The 14888-nt window shown below is 35.9% G+C and overlaps 2 protein-coding genes and 1 non-coding gene across 3 annotated transcripts; 1 reads left to right on the top strand and 2 right to left on the bottom strand.

Annotated features, from left to right (window-relative positions):
- Positions 1 to 281: 281 nt before the first annotated feature.
- LOC112565725 lies at positions 282 to 3552 on the top strand. The gene is made up of 4 exons (XM_025241396.1): positions 282 to 886; positions 1137 to 1315; positions 1693 to 1774; positions 2580 to 3552. The coding sequence occupies exons 1-4, from the start codon at positions 415 to 417 to the stop codon at positions 2798 to 2800; spliced, it is 954 nt and encodes a 317-aa protein (XP_025097181.1). The 5' UTR covers positions 282 to 414; the 3' UTR covers positions 2801 to 3552.
- A 1351-nt stretch (positions 3553 to 4903) lies between these two features.
- Positions 4904 to 14756, bottom strand: LOC112571524 (nucleolar protein 58-like). The gene is made up of 15 exons (XM_025250556.1): positions 14672 to 14756; positions 13176 to 13252; positions 12702 to 12754; positions 12228 to 12346; positions 9646 to 9782; positions 9334 to 9398; positions 9053 to 9187; positions 8724 to 8869; positions 8408 to 8534; positions 7636 to 7799; positions 7313 to 7447; positions 6481 to 6542; positions 6092 to 6237; positions 5646 to 5729; positions 4904 to 5524 (listed from the first exon to the last, which is right to left on the bottom strand). Exons 1-15 carry the CDS (start codon positions 14714 to 14716, stop codon positions 5460 to 5462), a joined length of 1560 nt encoding a protein of 519 aa, XP_025106341.1. The 5' UTR covers positions 14717 to 14756; the 3' UTR covers positions 4904 to 5459.
- Positions 6603 to 6689, bottom strand: LOC112553891. Its single transcript, XR_003097141.1, has one exon. It is a non-coding gene; the product is annotated as a small nucleolar RNA SNORD70 (small nucleolar RNA).
- Positions 14757 to 14888: the final 132 nt, after the last annotated feature.

Genomic DNA, 14888 nt, shown 5'->3' with positions numbered 1-14888 from the left:
TAGGATTTGCCACAAACTTATGTCGAGTGGATTTTAGATCGCAACTTTACCATAGGTAGGTAATTAATTGGTTGCTCCTGTTACCCTGAAAAAAAAAACTTAAAGAAAAAGGATGAGACCATAGAAAAGTCTGTTTCGAGTGAAGTAATCTTTTTGCGACATACAAATCTAAAAATTTATAATTTTTTCTTTAATGAACATCAATACTTAAACTATCTGATAATATTACTAACCTTATTATAGTAAATTATTTACACATCTAGTATTCACGACCTAGCGAGAACTACTTTGTTTCCGTTCTAGGGGTGAGCGTTACAGTATGCATGTGTTGGTCGTGATGTGCACCTGAAGTGGACTTTTATTTTAGTAGTCTAAAAGAATAAGTAGAAACACTTTGTAACTAAGATAGGAAAGATGAGCATCAGATTTATTTCTAAGATATGCGTTAAAGCGATACCTTCTTCGACAATAACAAAACTTTGTGGGTGCAAGCAGTTGCAGCTGTTGGACAAATCAAGATGTTTTAAAATACTTCAGTGCAAGACTCTTCGTTACTACTCATCCTCTCAAAGCTACGAAAATGACGACATCAAACAAAATAGGCAACTGCTCCAAAGTGATCCAGAGGTAAAGGCTTGGATGAACCAGCTTGCTCATCAGTTTTCTGAGCATCCAGGGAGAGAGGAACTATATCAAAACGAGAACTTGGAGCAAAGAAAAAATACAGGACTTGAAGCAACAGCCAATAACTCAAGCATAAACATTGAAACCTTACTAGAGGAAAACGAATCATATGCTGAGATTGAGGATTTCAGTTACCAAGATGAAGCTGAAAACACAATGGAAGAGTACATGTCTGAAAGATGCATTCCAATTTCGACAGAGAGTATGTGTAATTATCTGTATGAAATGTGCACATAATTATTTTTGTGAAATATGCCATTTTAATAAATACAAGTGCCTCTTACCTCCCACCTGTCTCACATGTTTTATGGACTACTGTAATCTTCTGTCTAGTTTGGGCTTTTTTTTTTTTAACCAAACCTTTCTCTAGAAAAAGTTATCATCTTCAAACACACACACAAAGTTTGTTCTTTTAAAATTTTTTCAGTCAATTTATGTATGAAATGTTTCAGGAGGAAAGACTGGGCCATTTGATGTGGAAGAACTTGTTAAATTGCTGGAAGAGGAAAATGGTGTTGATATTCGTGTCCTTGATATTGCTCCTGAACTTCGATTTGTTGACCATATGGTCATTGTTACAGGAAAATCATTGAGACATATGCGTGCTATGGCTGCCTCAGTTGAATGGCTTGTAAGACCTCTTTAAATCTTTAACAATAGATATTTGAAGTAAAGCAAATAAAGTTTACATTTGAGAGCTTTACTTGTAGCAAGCATATTTGAGAAGATCTGTGCAAGGTGCTTAATGGGCTTGGATATGGAGCATGTTGGTTTCAGGCTTACTTTAGCCTGATTGGAAATATTCCCTGCCTCTTTTGCATAAGTGGGTACCATATTGAAGGAAGACAGTAGTCCAAATGTTTACTGCCCATGTAATCTCTACCGTTAACCTTATGAACATTTTACCTTTTGGCACATACAAGGTGTACTAAAGGTTTAAATTACAATGTTTTGTCCTTTTTTTGTAAACTTTTATTTGAAGATAAATTTTCATTGTTTTTTTTTCAGTATAAGAAAAAGAGGGCAAGCACAGACAGACAGTTTAAATTAGAAGGAAGAGACTGCAAGGACTGGTTTGCCATGGATCTAGGTAAAATTTAACGATAATAAAATAAATTTTAATTTTATTATCATGATGTTAGTTTGAGAAATACATGCTGTTTCAAGATGAGTTATTCCATAGAAAAATGTGCTTGGGATACAGAACCATTTAGCACAGAATTGTCAAACACACAGCCCATGGGCCAGGATCCAGCCCGTCATCAAATTTTACCTGGCCCGCGAAAGAATTTTAGGCAATCATTGTTAATGGCCTGGCGACAAAAAAGTGCAAGCGACAGAAAAGTTCATTTCAAACACAGCAAGCCATGTGATGATTCTTGAAAATGTGTTTTCTACTTTTAGTGAAGTTAATTACCACTGCTTCTGTTAATGACCTGAAAGCATGGTCAAGGGGCCCATAAATCTGACCTGTGACACGGGGCACACTGACCTGAACACGGCAGTGGGTCAAAGATTTTGAGTACCTGTTAACTTCCCTGAATCCTCTGAGATCAAAGGGTGACTAGGGACACCCCAGGTGTAGGATGAAGCAGCTCAGCCTCAGACTAATAGAAACTCATCACTTTCTGAATCTGCGGGCTGGCGAGCAGAGGTCCGTCTTGAGGAGACGTTACTTTGTGGGAAGCAAACTTGTGTATAGCTTCCCAAAGGACTGTGGATTATATATATGCATATGAACTGGAATTATATATGGGAACGGTGCATGATACATGTGGACTGTGAATTATACATGCGAACTGTGGAATATTGTGAGATTTGGCCCCCTGTGTGATTGAGTTTGACACCCCTGATTTAGCACATATTGTATGTTCTATAACTCTTTCTTTTTGTAGGAAACATAGCTGTGCACATTTTCAAGGCAGAAACAAGGCAACATTATGACCTGGAGACACTCTGGACACTGGGACCCGAGTTTGATGATCCCAGGCACTACGCTGACAATGAGACCACCAATTTGTCACCTGCTGAACAGTTGTGGCTGGAGAATACTCAAAGTGAGAACACTGTTTCAACAGATGAATCTACCCAAGACAAGGAAACCCAACATGCATGAAAATTTCCTTGAGGACTAGTTAAGATAATAATTATGGTTCTGGCATATATGCATTAATTTGGGAATGTGCACATTGGAGCTTAAAGAGTTGGTTGGCTGCTACATTACTTTTTTGTCTTTTCCAAAATCTTTCTTAAGATACAAAACTGCTCATCATCAATCAAACTTAAATTCGATACACTCTGGAAAAATTTTTGTTGTTTTGAGTTATTAATAACATTTTGCAACGTGATAAAAATATCTAAAAAAAAAAATAGTTCTAAGTGATTATGATGAAAATTTTGACTGTATTCAATTATAAATGTACTAAATTTTCTAGAGTGTGCTGTAACCTTAAATATAGCCTCAGCTCTCATGTAGCCTTGATGTGTCCAATAGTTTTCTCTGTGCATGTATTTCACTAACATATGGATGTTATATTTCTATTTTGGGAAACAGAATTTATATGGAGCCTAACCTTATTAAACATTCTTTAAATCACCCCACTAATCCATGAAAGCTTAAAACATACTTGTTATAGTATAACTTCACCATTAAGACCTTCTAGATATGATTAAAAAAATTGTAATGGCTATTTTGTGGTATAAGCATCTCTACTTTGGCTACCTCTCCCACCTGCCTTTGACAGTTTGTGTTCTGTTATGACAATTGTGAAAAAAGAATACAAGTACATTTTAAAAGTGATTACTTGTTCACACCTGTTGATTGTGCTTTATGACCTTTTGTTGGATTCATAAATTTCTAAACAATTATTACTGTAGTAAATCTTTGCTTTATTGGGATTATTTTCAGAAGTCACCTGTAATGCATTTTAGAAGAGCCCGTCTACTAGGGCATAAGTCAGGTGGTCCGCGGCTGACAGTCGTCATGTCAGTAAAGTGATGTTTAAAGTGATACATTCCTCTCATTAACATTTTAATTACAAAGAACGAGGTACGTAGTTTTATGTCAACTTATTACTATACTACTGTCACAAAAGGACATTTAGTTTTGAATTAAAATGAAACAAAATGCGGCAACTTAAATTTGAAATTCATAGTACAGGCCTTGGTGGTCAGCCATATTTTTTTACTTAGGCCTTGGTGGTCCGCCATAGCTTTTACTTAAGTAAAGTGGTCCACGGTCCGAAAAACTTTGAGAACCACTGTACTAGGGTACTTATATTAATCGATTGCTCTTACCTTGAGAGCTAGTTTTTATTACAATCTTCAACAAAGGTGCAACAGTGTAAATTACTTGTCATTGGCTCTGTGCTTAGATCTTCTGGGAAGTTCCTAGTTCTATTCGCCAGGTACGCTCATTCCCTCCATATTGTGCAATCACTTTGAAAGATCGTGCTGTTTGTGAAAAACTGCTCTACCCCATCCTCCCAAATGACATGAAATGTAACCTTGTCATGGTGTAACCTACATAATAAAAAGATATTACAGGTAAGATTTTCAGATGCTTATTCGGCAACAAGAAAATCCTTTAACGTCAGTTCTGGGATGTGGAGGAAGAGAACCCCCGACTCATTTATTTCATTTCCTGTGGTTGCCAGCTAAACATGATTAAAGAACAGCCGGAACCATTTGCATTTTTTCCAGATATCAGTAGATATAAACCAACCTGTAAATGTCAGCCTCAAAAATCCATCAATTTTCCTAATTTGTGATCAAGTGCTGTCAACAGTGTACTATGTCATGCACTCTACACTGCTCGTTGATTGCACGTAAGAATTGCATTTGTGAGCAAATAATTAACAAATCGGTTTTGAAAGCTGATATTTAGAGTAAAGGTTAGATTTATATCATCTATATCTACCGTTTTCAGAAGAAAATATAAACCAGGTTGGTCTTTAATGCTGGCAAACAATAACACTGCATAGATCACACTGCAAACTAGATCCCAAGATTAAAAGCAGCACAGACAAGTTAAATATTAACATGCTGCATCATGGGTTTGAGAACTTAAAATTTTAATTTGTAGGTGTTGATAGAATAAAAGCAGAAAGGTTGATTTTCTTCTTAAGAGTTCTCTCAGTGAATTTTAGCAAGTTGGAAATTTTGCATTAGCCTAGCTTTACAACCACTTTTAAACATTTAAAACTGCAAGGCATACACATTTTTTTTTTCTGAAAAGCTTTACTACACGAAGTTGTGTACCAAATGAGAGCCAGCATATTTGATACAGTTAAAATTTACAAGGTTTGAAGTGCATTTTTATTTTTTCTCTGCCTTATACATGCTGCCAAAACTAATCTGCATTATACAGGTCTTGAGACAATGATAAACACTTTTTTTTTTAAATATGTACATGTGCAACAAAATCTCCTGTGGTCAGTGTATTCAACCCTGCAGTCAGAAACATCACATGTGACCAGGTGTCATGTTGTACAGACAGCGGAGTTCACCCACTTTTTTTTTTTAGTCAGGAAACAATATGATTTCCTTATATACACAACCATGCAAAGAGTCAACAAGTGTCATCATTCTCTCAGCCACTCACTGAATTTGCTCAATATACCAAACCTTGAAATATACCACATACACACAATATATATAAAACCATTTGCTTTATTACCCAACCATTCACTCTGCATTCAGCTCCTCTTACACTACATATTTGTTTTTTATATATGGCATTTACAGAAGCAAATCAAATTCAGCATTCTTCCACTTCAATCATCTGTGTCTTCTGCATGCTTCTTTTTCTTTTTCTTCTTTTTTTTCTCCCCAGTGGCATCTAGAAAACAGAAAAAAAATCTAATCGGTCTATAAAACACCAGTAAAAAAAACTAAAATCTTAATAAGATCAAAATAACTAAATAAATCTGTAAAAATAAAAAAGGATCAGTAATATGTACCTGAGGATGTCTGAGAAGCATTTAAGTCAGGAATGTGATCTGCATCCTCCTCCTGGTGCTTCTTTTTTTTCTTTTTAGCAGGCTCTGAAAGCAAAAACAGGAAAAGGTTACATCAGGAGTGCCCAACCTATAGTCCATGAACTACATCCAGCCATCAAAGATGCATTATCTGGCTACCTCATTGTAATCAGACACAACATAATTTCATTTTTAACATCTTGATCCTGGCAAAACCAGCATGTTCTAGCCTGTCAGATTTTATATTATGTAATGTGGAACCTCGGGAGAGAAAAGGTTGGACAACACTCGGTTACAAGGTGCAAAAGCAAATACAAACCAGTCTTTAATCAAAACTAATGAATTTTATGCGCTTCTCTGCAAAAGAAAAAAAGCATGTAGTGCAGGTTGCAGAGGTTGTTACAAAATAAAAGTTTTAAATAACTGACCAACAGCAGATGCATCTCCAGCTCCATCAACAGGTTCTATCTTTAATAGTTTGCTTGGTCTTTCTTCAGCACCATCAACCAACTTTCTCTTTTTGGAGACACTTGGGAGGGTTGAATCAGCTGCAGTGTTGTATGTGAAAACTTGGCTAGAAATATAGACCACACAATACAACTGTTGAAAGAAAGTCTATGGTTTATAATGTATAAAATATATAAAATAAAAACAAAAAGTCTGGGACATAATCAATGACACCATCCGTAAATCAGGCTGATACATTGTAATCTGAAAATCCTAGAGAAGAATGCTAGGAAGCAAATGTGTGAGACTGTACAGCAAAAACATGCACATCACTTATGTGTGTGCAGTCCATAGCATAAAAATCATTCACCTTTTGTTTTCATATCGCTCCCATTTGGCCTGCATCTTTCCTGTTCCACTAATTCTTCTTGCCTGTGAATAAAAAAGAAACAAATCAGTGTAACTGAAAATGACAGATCTCAACATATTTCAATGAAATGTGCCTCAGAGGTAGTGACGAATTGTTAATGACATCAAATATATCAGTAACACAACGATAACATCACAGGCACATTTATCAACGCACCAGAGTTGTGCACTTTCTGCACCAGCTATTCTCTCTGGACGCATAAATTTTCAAAAAATTGTAATAACCATGTATAATACAGCCATGGATATCGCGTTTTTCTAGATAAATATTAGTAGAATTCAAATTGTTATACCGTAGTTTGTTGAAAGCTTTTCTTTTGTTACAGTTAGTGATCTAGGAAGGCAAGTTTATAAGGTATATATAAAAGGAAAACCTAGTTTATATGTCAGCAACGCATGCAAAATGATCAATTAAGAATCTAAGCACACACTGCTCTTATGTTTCCTATGTGTTGTTTAAAAACGTTATCAAGTAACTGCTGCACAATGAATTTTTACAGAAAGTTTCAAATCAGTAACTTTATTTACTTATTTAAACAATGTGACCAAGTTTGAGTAAACTGGTTATCTGGTGCTTTGCCTCAGAGGTAGTGACGAAAATTAGTTAACATCAAAAGTATCAGAAATACATATTGACATCATTGGCAACACCAGGCAACGAAATAGGAAAATACATCCAAAACTATAAAACTGCAGCACTTCCAAGCTACAGTAAAACAATTAACAAGTATTTGCTTGCATGCTACTGTATCACTTAAGTGTAAGGTACTGACCGATTTGTCTTCCAATTGCTGCATTCTCATCATCAACTTAGCTTTGTGTTCTTCTCCCAGTTCACAGTCTGTTCCTTCCCCTAATGCATCCACTCGGATAGCAAGTGCTGCCTTTGCTGCCAGCATCCGAGAAAGCTACAGCCAAAAATAGTCTTTGTCACTTGAAATGGCTTAAAGAAATTTCCTAAAACATCCTTTAATGAGGAAACTCTCATTTATGTAAAAAAATTATCTTCATGCAGATTTCCGACCACTACTTTGTTCACTAATCACTGAGTTTCCAGAATTAATGATGTCTATAAATTGTTCCATGATGACCTCACCTTTCCCTTGTTCTTGGCTGTTGTCTGGCCAACCAAAGATGCATGGTAAATAAGACCATATTTAGGGGTATCATGCTTGGACTTCAGAGCACGAAACAAGGCCTTTTCCGCTCCAAGAATCTGAACAGTAGAGGATGGATGCTTGGCCAGGTTCAGCAATGACCCTGTTTGGTAATGGAAAAAATGTCCCAAATGTTTTAAAATAAAAATTCAGCCACAACCCAAGCAAAGGCCAAACCATAAATGACCACATGTTCTTAACAAAAAGAATCTTCCTTAATCCATCATGATTATCTTCATACAGATTAAAAACTTACTTATCATCTAAAATAAAAACATCTTTAAATGATATTTATAACTTGTACAAATGTCATAGGAGACTTTGAAACAGCGAGTACATAAAAATAAAGTTAAAATGTGAGATTCAGACAATTCATTTATAGGGCATACAAAAGTGTATGGAAATTGCTTTGGCCGACACTTAAGGGATTATAAAAAGCAAAATATAGAAAAAGATTAAGCATTACTATTTTGGAGACTGTACACTAACTACCAGAACAGGAAATGCTCCAAACTTGCACATCACAGAATCTCTCATAGTCTGCCTTATCAATTATCTTCATCAACACGTTAAGACAACAAATGTAATCATTGAGATCCTGCATGATTCAACTTCATACATGAGGGGAAATAAGTTTAACAAGAACACTAACTGCAGATTCTAAAACTATTCACTTGAGTAGAAAAAATTGACTAATATCAATTACTTTACCTGCATGAGATATAAGTCGAGCACCAACCAGCTCACCAACGAGGACAGTCAAATTAGGAGCTATGGCAATCATTCTGTTTTTTAAGTAGTCATACAACTTGGCTCTGTATTCTGAAATTTCAATCACCTGCAAAAAATGTAAAAATTCCACTAAAACCGATGGCATATAAAACTGTTTATACCTTTGTCAATTTAACTTTTGACCATGCAGCAGTAAATGAAAAGCACCCCTGTTAAAAATAAAAACCTAGGTAAACATTCAAACAGCTTCCTGAAAACCATGTTCACTTTGAAAGTTAACACTAAAGATGCAAACCTGTTCACAAAGGAATTTTATGTTCATTATATCGTCTTCTGATATCTCTGTTCCCATGGAAATTTCTGCAGCATCTTTCACCTCCTGCTCAACCTCTTCAGGTAGTATTTTGGACAGATCACACTTGGCTGCATTCACTTTGTCACCTGCACAAGGTATCGTTTTCATCTTTAGAGGTGTCAGGAGGGATGCACTATCTGGGACAGCTTTTGATTGGCCTTTTGCTGGATTACAAATTTATAAGTTCTTTTTAGCTAAATACTTATTGTTCTACCTCTTCATCTCACATTAAATTCCTGTGCTATATCAAGTAAGCTGACTGCAATTACCAATAGCAATGACTGTTCTTGCAAAGGCAAAGTTGTCTGTAACGATCTTTGTGAGCTCAGGGAAATGCCAACCATACCACTCCCTAGCTCTCATGATGTAGTTATTCAGTTCCTTATCCAGATCATCAAGCAACGCTGAAACACAAGAATAGTAGACTTTCACTCAAAACTTCCCAATGCACATCACAACATGGATCATTTGAAAAAATATTCTCCAAAAGAGTGACAGTTATACCGACTTCAGTTACTGCACACACTTCTTACCAAGCCTGTATACTTACAAATTGCCTGTACAATCATGGTGTCAACTTTGTCTGGGCTGAACTTCAGCTTGTACCTGGAAAGGCTGGAAAAAAAAATAGGCCAGACCAGTAAGAAAGAACATATGGAATCTTGTATCTGATTAAGTACCCCCTGATGAAATTGACAAGATCAGGTACTCAAAAGGATATCCTCATGGTGACTCAGCGGTCCAGACACTTGTTTTCATCATGTCTTGTCAAATTCATAATTTCTTTGCCTCAAAAAAGCTTACTACTGTTAACAACATCTGAGGAATATTAATTTCACTTAAGCTTTTCAAATACACTAACCTGTGTGCAAGACCAAGAGACATGGCAGACAATTCTCTATCAGGTAAGCCGACGATAAGACTTTCCATTTGAGATCGAATGCAACGCATCAGCTCTTGTATAGCGGAATTTGAAACACATGAAAACTGGAATTTGTCCTGCAAACGAGAATCTAAAATACAGATATGTAACTAAAAATAGGTTATACACTTAGCATCATCAAATTAAGTCTTATTAAGATGAGCAAAGATCTTAAACTGCAACAAAACCTCTAAGAATATAAGCATATGAAAAACAAAATTAAAATATATATGCTCACTGCCCATTACAATTTTAGTACATTTAAAACATTCAGCAGTAATTTTTTTTTTCTTTTGAAAAATCAGTGTCAAACCTCAATACTGAAGCGTAAATTTTGTGACAAAGTTTGGAGAGAAACCCGAGTAATCAGTGCACTCCATGCTTTTCTAAAATTGTATGCATTCAGTGGAAAGAAGCAGCTGACAAGATCAGGGACTTACAATCTTTCATTGCCTAAGCTCAGAAGTTCAGACATTTTACTTTTAATCATCATTTCTCATCAGCATCCACAAATATGTATTTAATTGAAATAATGAAAAACTCCTAACAAAGCCATTTTGGAATTTCATTCCTACATAAGATTTACTTGCCAATTTAAGATCAAAAGGGATACTTGCTTATCTTAAAACTGAAAAGTGCTAGCTTTAGTATATTAAAACAAAACCTCTAGAAAAAGTGGAAATAGCTTTGCAATTCATAGTTAAACTTTCTTGAAGGAAACAAGTAGAATTAAATAAGATGCAAACACAACCTTGATAGCAAAAGTGATTTTTAACAGTGAACATCAATTTCAATATGTCATTGTGTAGGTCTGTTTTATACACAGCATTCTTCACATTTGTATCATTTCCAAACAGTGCCCAAAATCTCACAGACTCAAATGGTGAAGCCACATCACTTTATCTTACAGGACCTAAAAAATGCATCAAGCTAAAAAATAAAAACATCTCAGATATCACTAGCCATTAACAATTTTCCCAGGCTAAAATCCTTGTGATATTAACATCCACATCACAGGGACAAGAAAAAGCATGCTATTCTGGAGCACATGAAAATATACTGTATGTGTAGTCTTGATTAATGCAATTTTTGCCGTGTAAAAAGGGTTATGAAAATCAATTCAGCCATGTATAAACATCTTACATAAGATGAGAAGTGGCAAATCACTGACAAGATCAGGAACTTACAATCTTTCATTGCAAAAGCTCAGAAGTTCAGACATTTTGCTTTAATCATCATCTCTTGTCGGTTTTTTAAAAAGTAAAAAATAAGTTCATCTGAGAGTATGGGCATCTCAAATCCTTCAAAGCTGTCTTAACTGCCAAAAGTACAATAAGTGATTAATTATATATCAATTTTTTTACCCATGGAACCCAACCTTTTTTGCACTTAAAGGCAAGTGAAATGGTATGTCATATATTGATGATCTTGATTATTTCTGCTCAAAATTTGTGTGTAGAATAACAATTGTCTATTTACTATCATATCTTAAATACAGCATTTAATCAGTACAAGCAGAGCATCACGCGTCTTTTCCTAGTGCAAGCTTGGTTGGACTAACATTGATTAGGAGATCGTTTCATAAAATTTTACCCCAACAAAACAAGGAAAAGAGTTGCAGAAAGCCTTTGTTGTAACAAATAGGGATTAGAATCAGTAGTTAAAAGATGTGAAACATGGTGGCATCTGACAATCAAGACATACCTATACTTGAAACTATCAATGATTACTTCAAATTGGAAATGCAGAGTGGAAATGATACTGAATATGATTATATCTCATTTAACCTACTCTTCCTTTTTTCTTAAAAACACCTTAATTATTACAATCTAAATCAGTGATGCCCAACCTTTTTCGGCCTGCGGGCCATATCCATTTCGAACAGCCGTGTCGCGGGCCATATCCATTTCGGACAGCCGTGTCGCGGGCCACTTCACCGCAAAAATACAAAAAGGAAAAAAAAAAAAAAAAGAGCAGATACCATTTGTTATTAGAAACAAGTTGTACTTACCATTAATTATGTAGTAATTTGTGGGATATTTGAAGTTGTTTTCCCGAAACCAACTTCTGAATGTCCGGCCTCATCGTAGAGACACCAAGTCAGAGCACTGAATAGAAATGTTCGTCCATCGAAAAAAAGATTGGGAAACGCCCCTACGTGGGGATAAATACTCTTCTTCCTTTTTTTTCCGTTTTTTTAAGGTCTTCTTTTATTACTACATGCCGATTTCTTGCACTGTGGGCAGAAGTTTCGCGTGCCGGATATGGCCCGCGGGCCGTAGGTTGTGCATCCCTGATCTAAATCTTTAAATGTGTCAATTGCATCTGCAATTGTCACTCAATTTTTTTAAATTACCGCACCACTTAAGATCAAGTCTTTTATTGCTGACAAGATCAGAAACTTGAAACTGTTCCTCACCTAAATTCAGTTCAGACATTTGTAACCATCATTTCTTGTCAGCAAGTAAAAATATCTTGGATTATGTTAACTCAATTCTAGGAAGTTGACCAAATGAAAATACCTTGATAAGACTGCCAAGTTTTGCATCAGATACAGCCAAATCTTCTTGTACATCTCCAAGCTTTTTTAGTACCTTCTTCAGGGTCTTGCTTATCTTCCCTTCTACTGCTGCTGTAGCTCCTGTTACATTTAAAGTCAGACGTGCTTACTTCTTCCAAGTGGTACCTGCTTACTCCTGCTAGAAATTAAGTTCTCCATATGGGGCAAATATTAACAGATTATTTATGCAGTCTTGAAATTTCTGCCTACCTGTAAATTTTCAACCATCAAAAAAGCTTTTTATTATTTTTTTTTTTTGCAGAAGACCAATTATATAGATTTATGCAAACCGTGTACATATTTCAAACCAATTTAAGCACTCCAACTGCTCAAAAAGGTGATACCATTCACATAACTAGAAATAATATGTGAAGCCTATCAATATGTTAGACAACAAAAGAAAGTGCCATATGCTAGAGTGAATGTGTCACTTTACCAGCTAAAGCATCCGTCATATCTTTGAACTTTTGAAAATGCTTCAACTTGACTCTGAAACAAAAATAATGGTGTGTTAAAAAAAACGTAGTGCAAGAACATACAATGGCAAAAATGGTCACCAAGCATATCAGCCATAACCTAACTTATGTTTTGCACACTTTCTGTTCAATGTAGGGATAGATGGAAAACTAGAAGTTTTTAAGACATTATGAAGGGGATATGAACTTGTCTCAATATGAGGATTGCAAGAAGCTAGCAACCAAATACATTTTATTTACATACATGTAAATCGTGTGCCATGCTGGCAATCGCAAGACACAAACACTGATACTGACATCACTCAGATTAAAAACTATCTTCATTGTTAACCTTGGGCCAACTCAAAGTGAGCTGGGATAAAGTTTTCATCACTGTGATGTAAAATAATATTTAACAAGAAAGGGTCTTAGATATTCAAGCTGGTCAAACGCACATCTTTGCAGCCGATTCTGGATTCTGGAAGTCCAGGTAAAGGTTTTCGCTATGCTTGAGCTTCTTTTCACTGAGGACCTGTTCACATAAATACAGCATTAAGTAACCCAAAGCGTATCTCTTTATCAGGCAGACACTAGAGAGGCAATTTTCGAGTGTAATTTAATAAACATCAGTACATCATACTCCAGAAGACTTACCCATAGATTTTCGTTGGGACTTCTTAACGGCACTTCGAGTGTTCAGTATTTTACCTTCATGACTTATTGTGTAACGAGACCCAACAACCCAGCAAGAACCAATGTCTCAAGGTCTGCGCATGAACCAACTTCTCCTTATGGTCTGTCCATAGGCAGACACTGGGTCTTGTGGTGCTGCCAAATGGTGTCTTCTACGGAGCATAATATGCCTTGAAGCAGAGCTTCTGCTTACGCAAAAAATTGCGTACAGTACGCATTAAAAGTTCGGAGGACCCCTTCAATTTTTGTCAATGGGGTCCCCTTCAAATTTGGGCGAAGAACAGGGACCCCTTAAAAATCTGAAGAAGGGGTCCCTGGGACCCCAAAGAATTTAGCCTTAGCAGAAGCCCTGTTGAAGGATTAACAGACCTTTTCATGCATTTGTCTCAGGCAAAACCCACATCTCCTTATGCAGACACTGGGTCTTGTAGTGTAGCTGAATGGATTAGCAGACATTCTCATGGGACTATTTGTCAAAACCAGCATATAAATAAAGCGGGAATTGTATGTGTTTTGTTATATGTTATTTTTATATAGATTTAAAGTGTAGTTATTCTTTAACAGACGATCAAACACCCGTTCGCGCACTGGTATCAAACGAAGATAGCACACTATTCACACCTGTCTGAGATCGGCGAAGAGAATGTTGAAAACAATTCACTTGTGGTTTGTAATCAGCAAAGAGAACGTTTAGTCTACCTAGGTTTCTTTCATAAATGAGCTGTAAAATCTTCCAAGTGCATGAACAGACCGTGCACGAGTCGTTGATTCTCGTTACAGCGGTAGCATTCAAAAACAATGATTGTTTCATGGGATATTGCATGAAAAGCGTGACTGGTATTTCCTTGTTTTTAATGTTATTTTTAAATTCATTTCTTTCTAACTCTAAGGCTATTTAATCGGTGAGAAGAGAAACACTATAAATGTATAGGTTAAATACGTCATTTCATGGCACTTGCATAGAAGTATGAATATATTTTTCGAGCAATTTCTTCAAAAATATACAAAAAGAAATTGCTCAAAACGATAAATGTCTTTGACAAAATTATCGTAGTGGGGTAGATTACTTATGATGAGAATGGCAAAAAGAGCCAAGAACATTTAACATAGGACCACGTGGTGTGCACATCGACGAAAAGACTGCGTACACTCATCCGTCGAGCATAAAATACACTTCCCATATAAATATTCCTTTTTGGAGAAAGGATAACTACATAAATGAAAATTCTTGAATGTAACTACGTTTTTAAAATCGAACCTTGAAGACGGCATAGCCTGCCGCCGTTTCAAACAGCACCAACATCTTGCGTGGCTCCTTGCAAAATGAAGTGAATGTAAAGTTCGGAGGGAACACAGAAGAGGCGAACAAGTAAAATACTATTAATTAAGTTTTCTGTCACCCATAAAATACTGTAAATATCTTGACCACTGTAATTTGAAAAAAATTATAACAGTGATAAAAATTTAAGGAACAA

Source organism: Pomacea canaliculata, linkage group LG1, assembly GCF_003073045.1.
Source record: "Pomacea canaliculata isolate SZHN2017 linkage group LG1, ASM307304v1, whole genome shotgun sequence".
NCBI lineage: Eukaryota > Metazoa > Mollusca > Gastropoda > Architaenioglossa > Ampullariidae > Pomacea > Pomacea canaliculata.
This window is presented reverse-complemented; position numbering and strand designations above follow the sequence as displayed.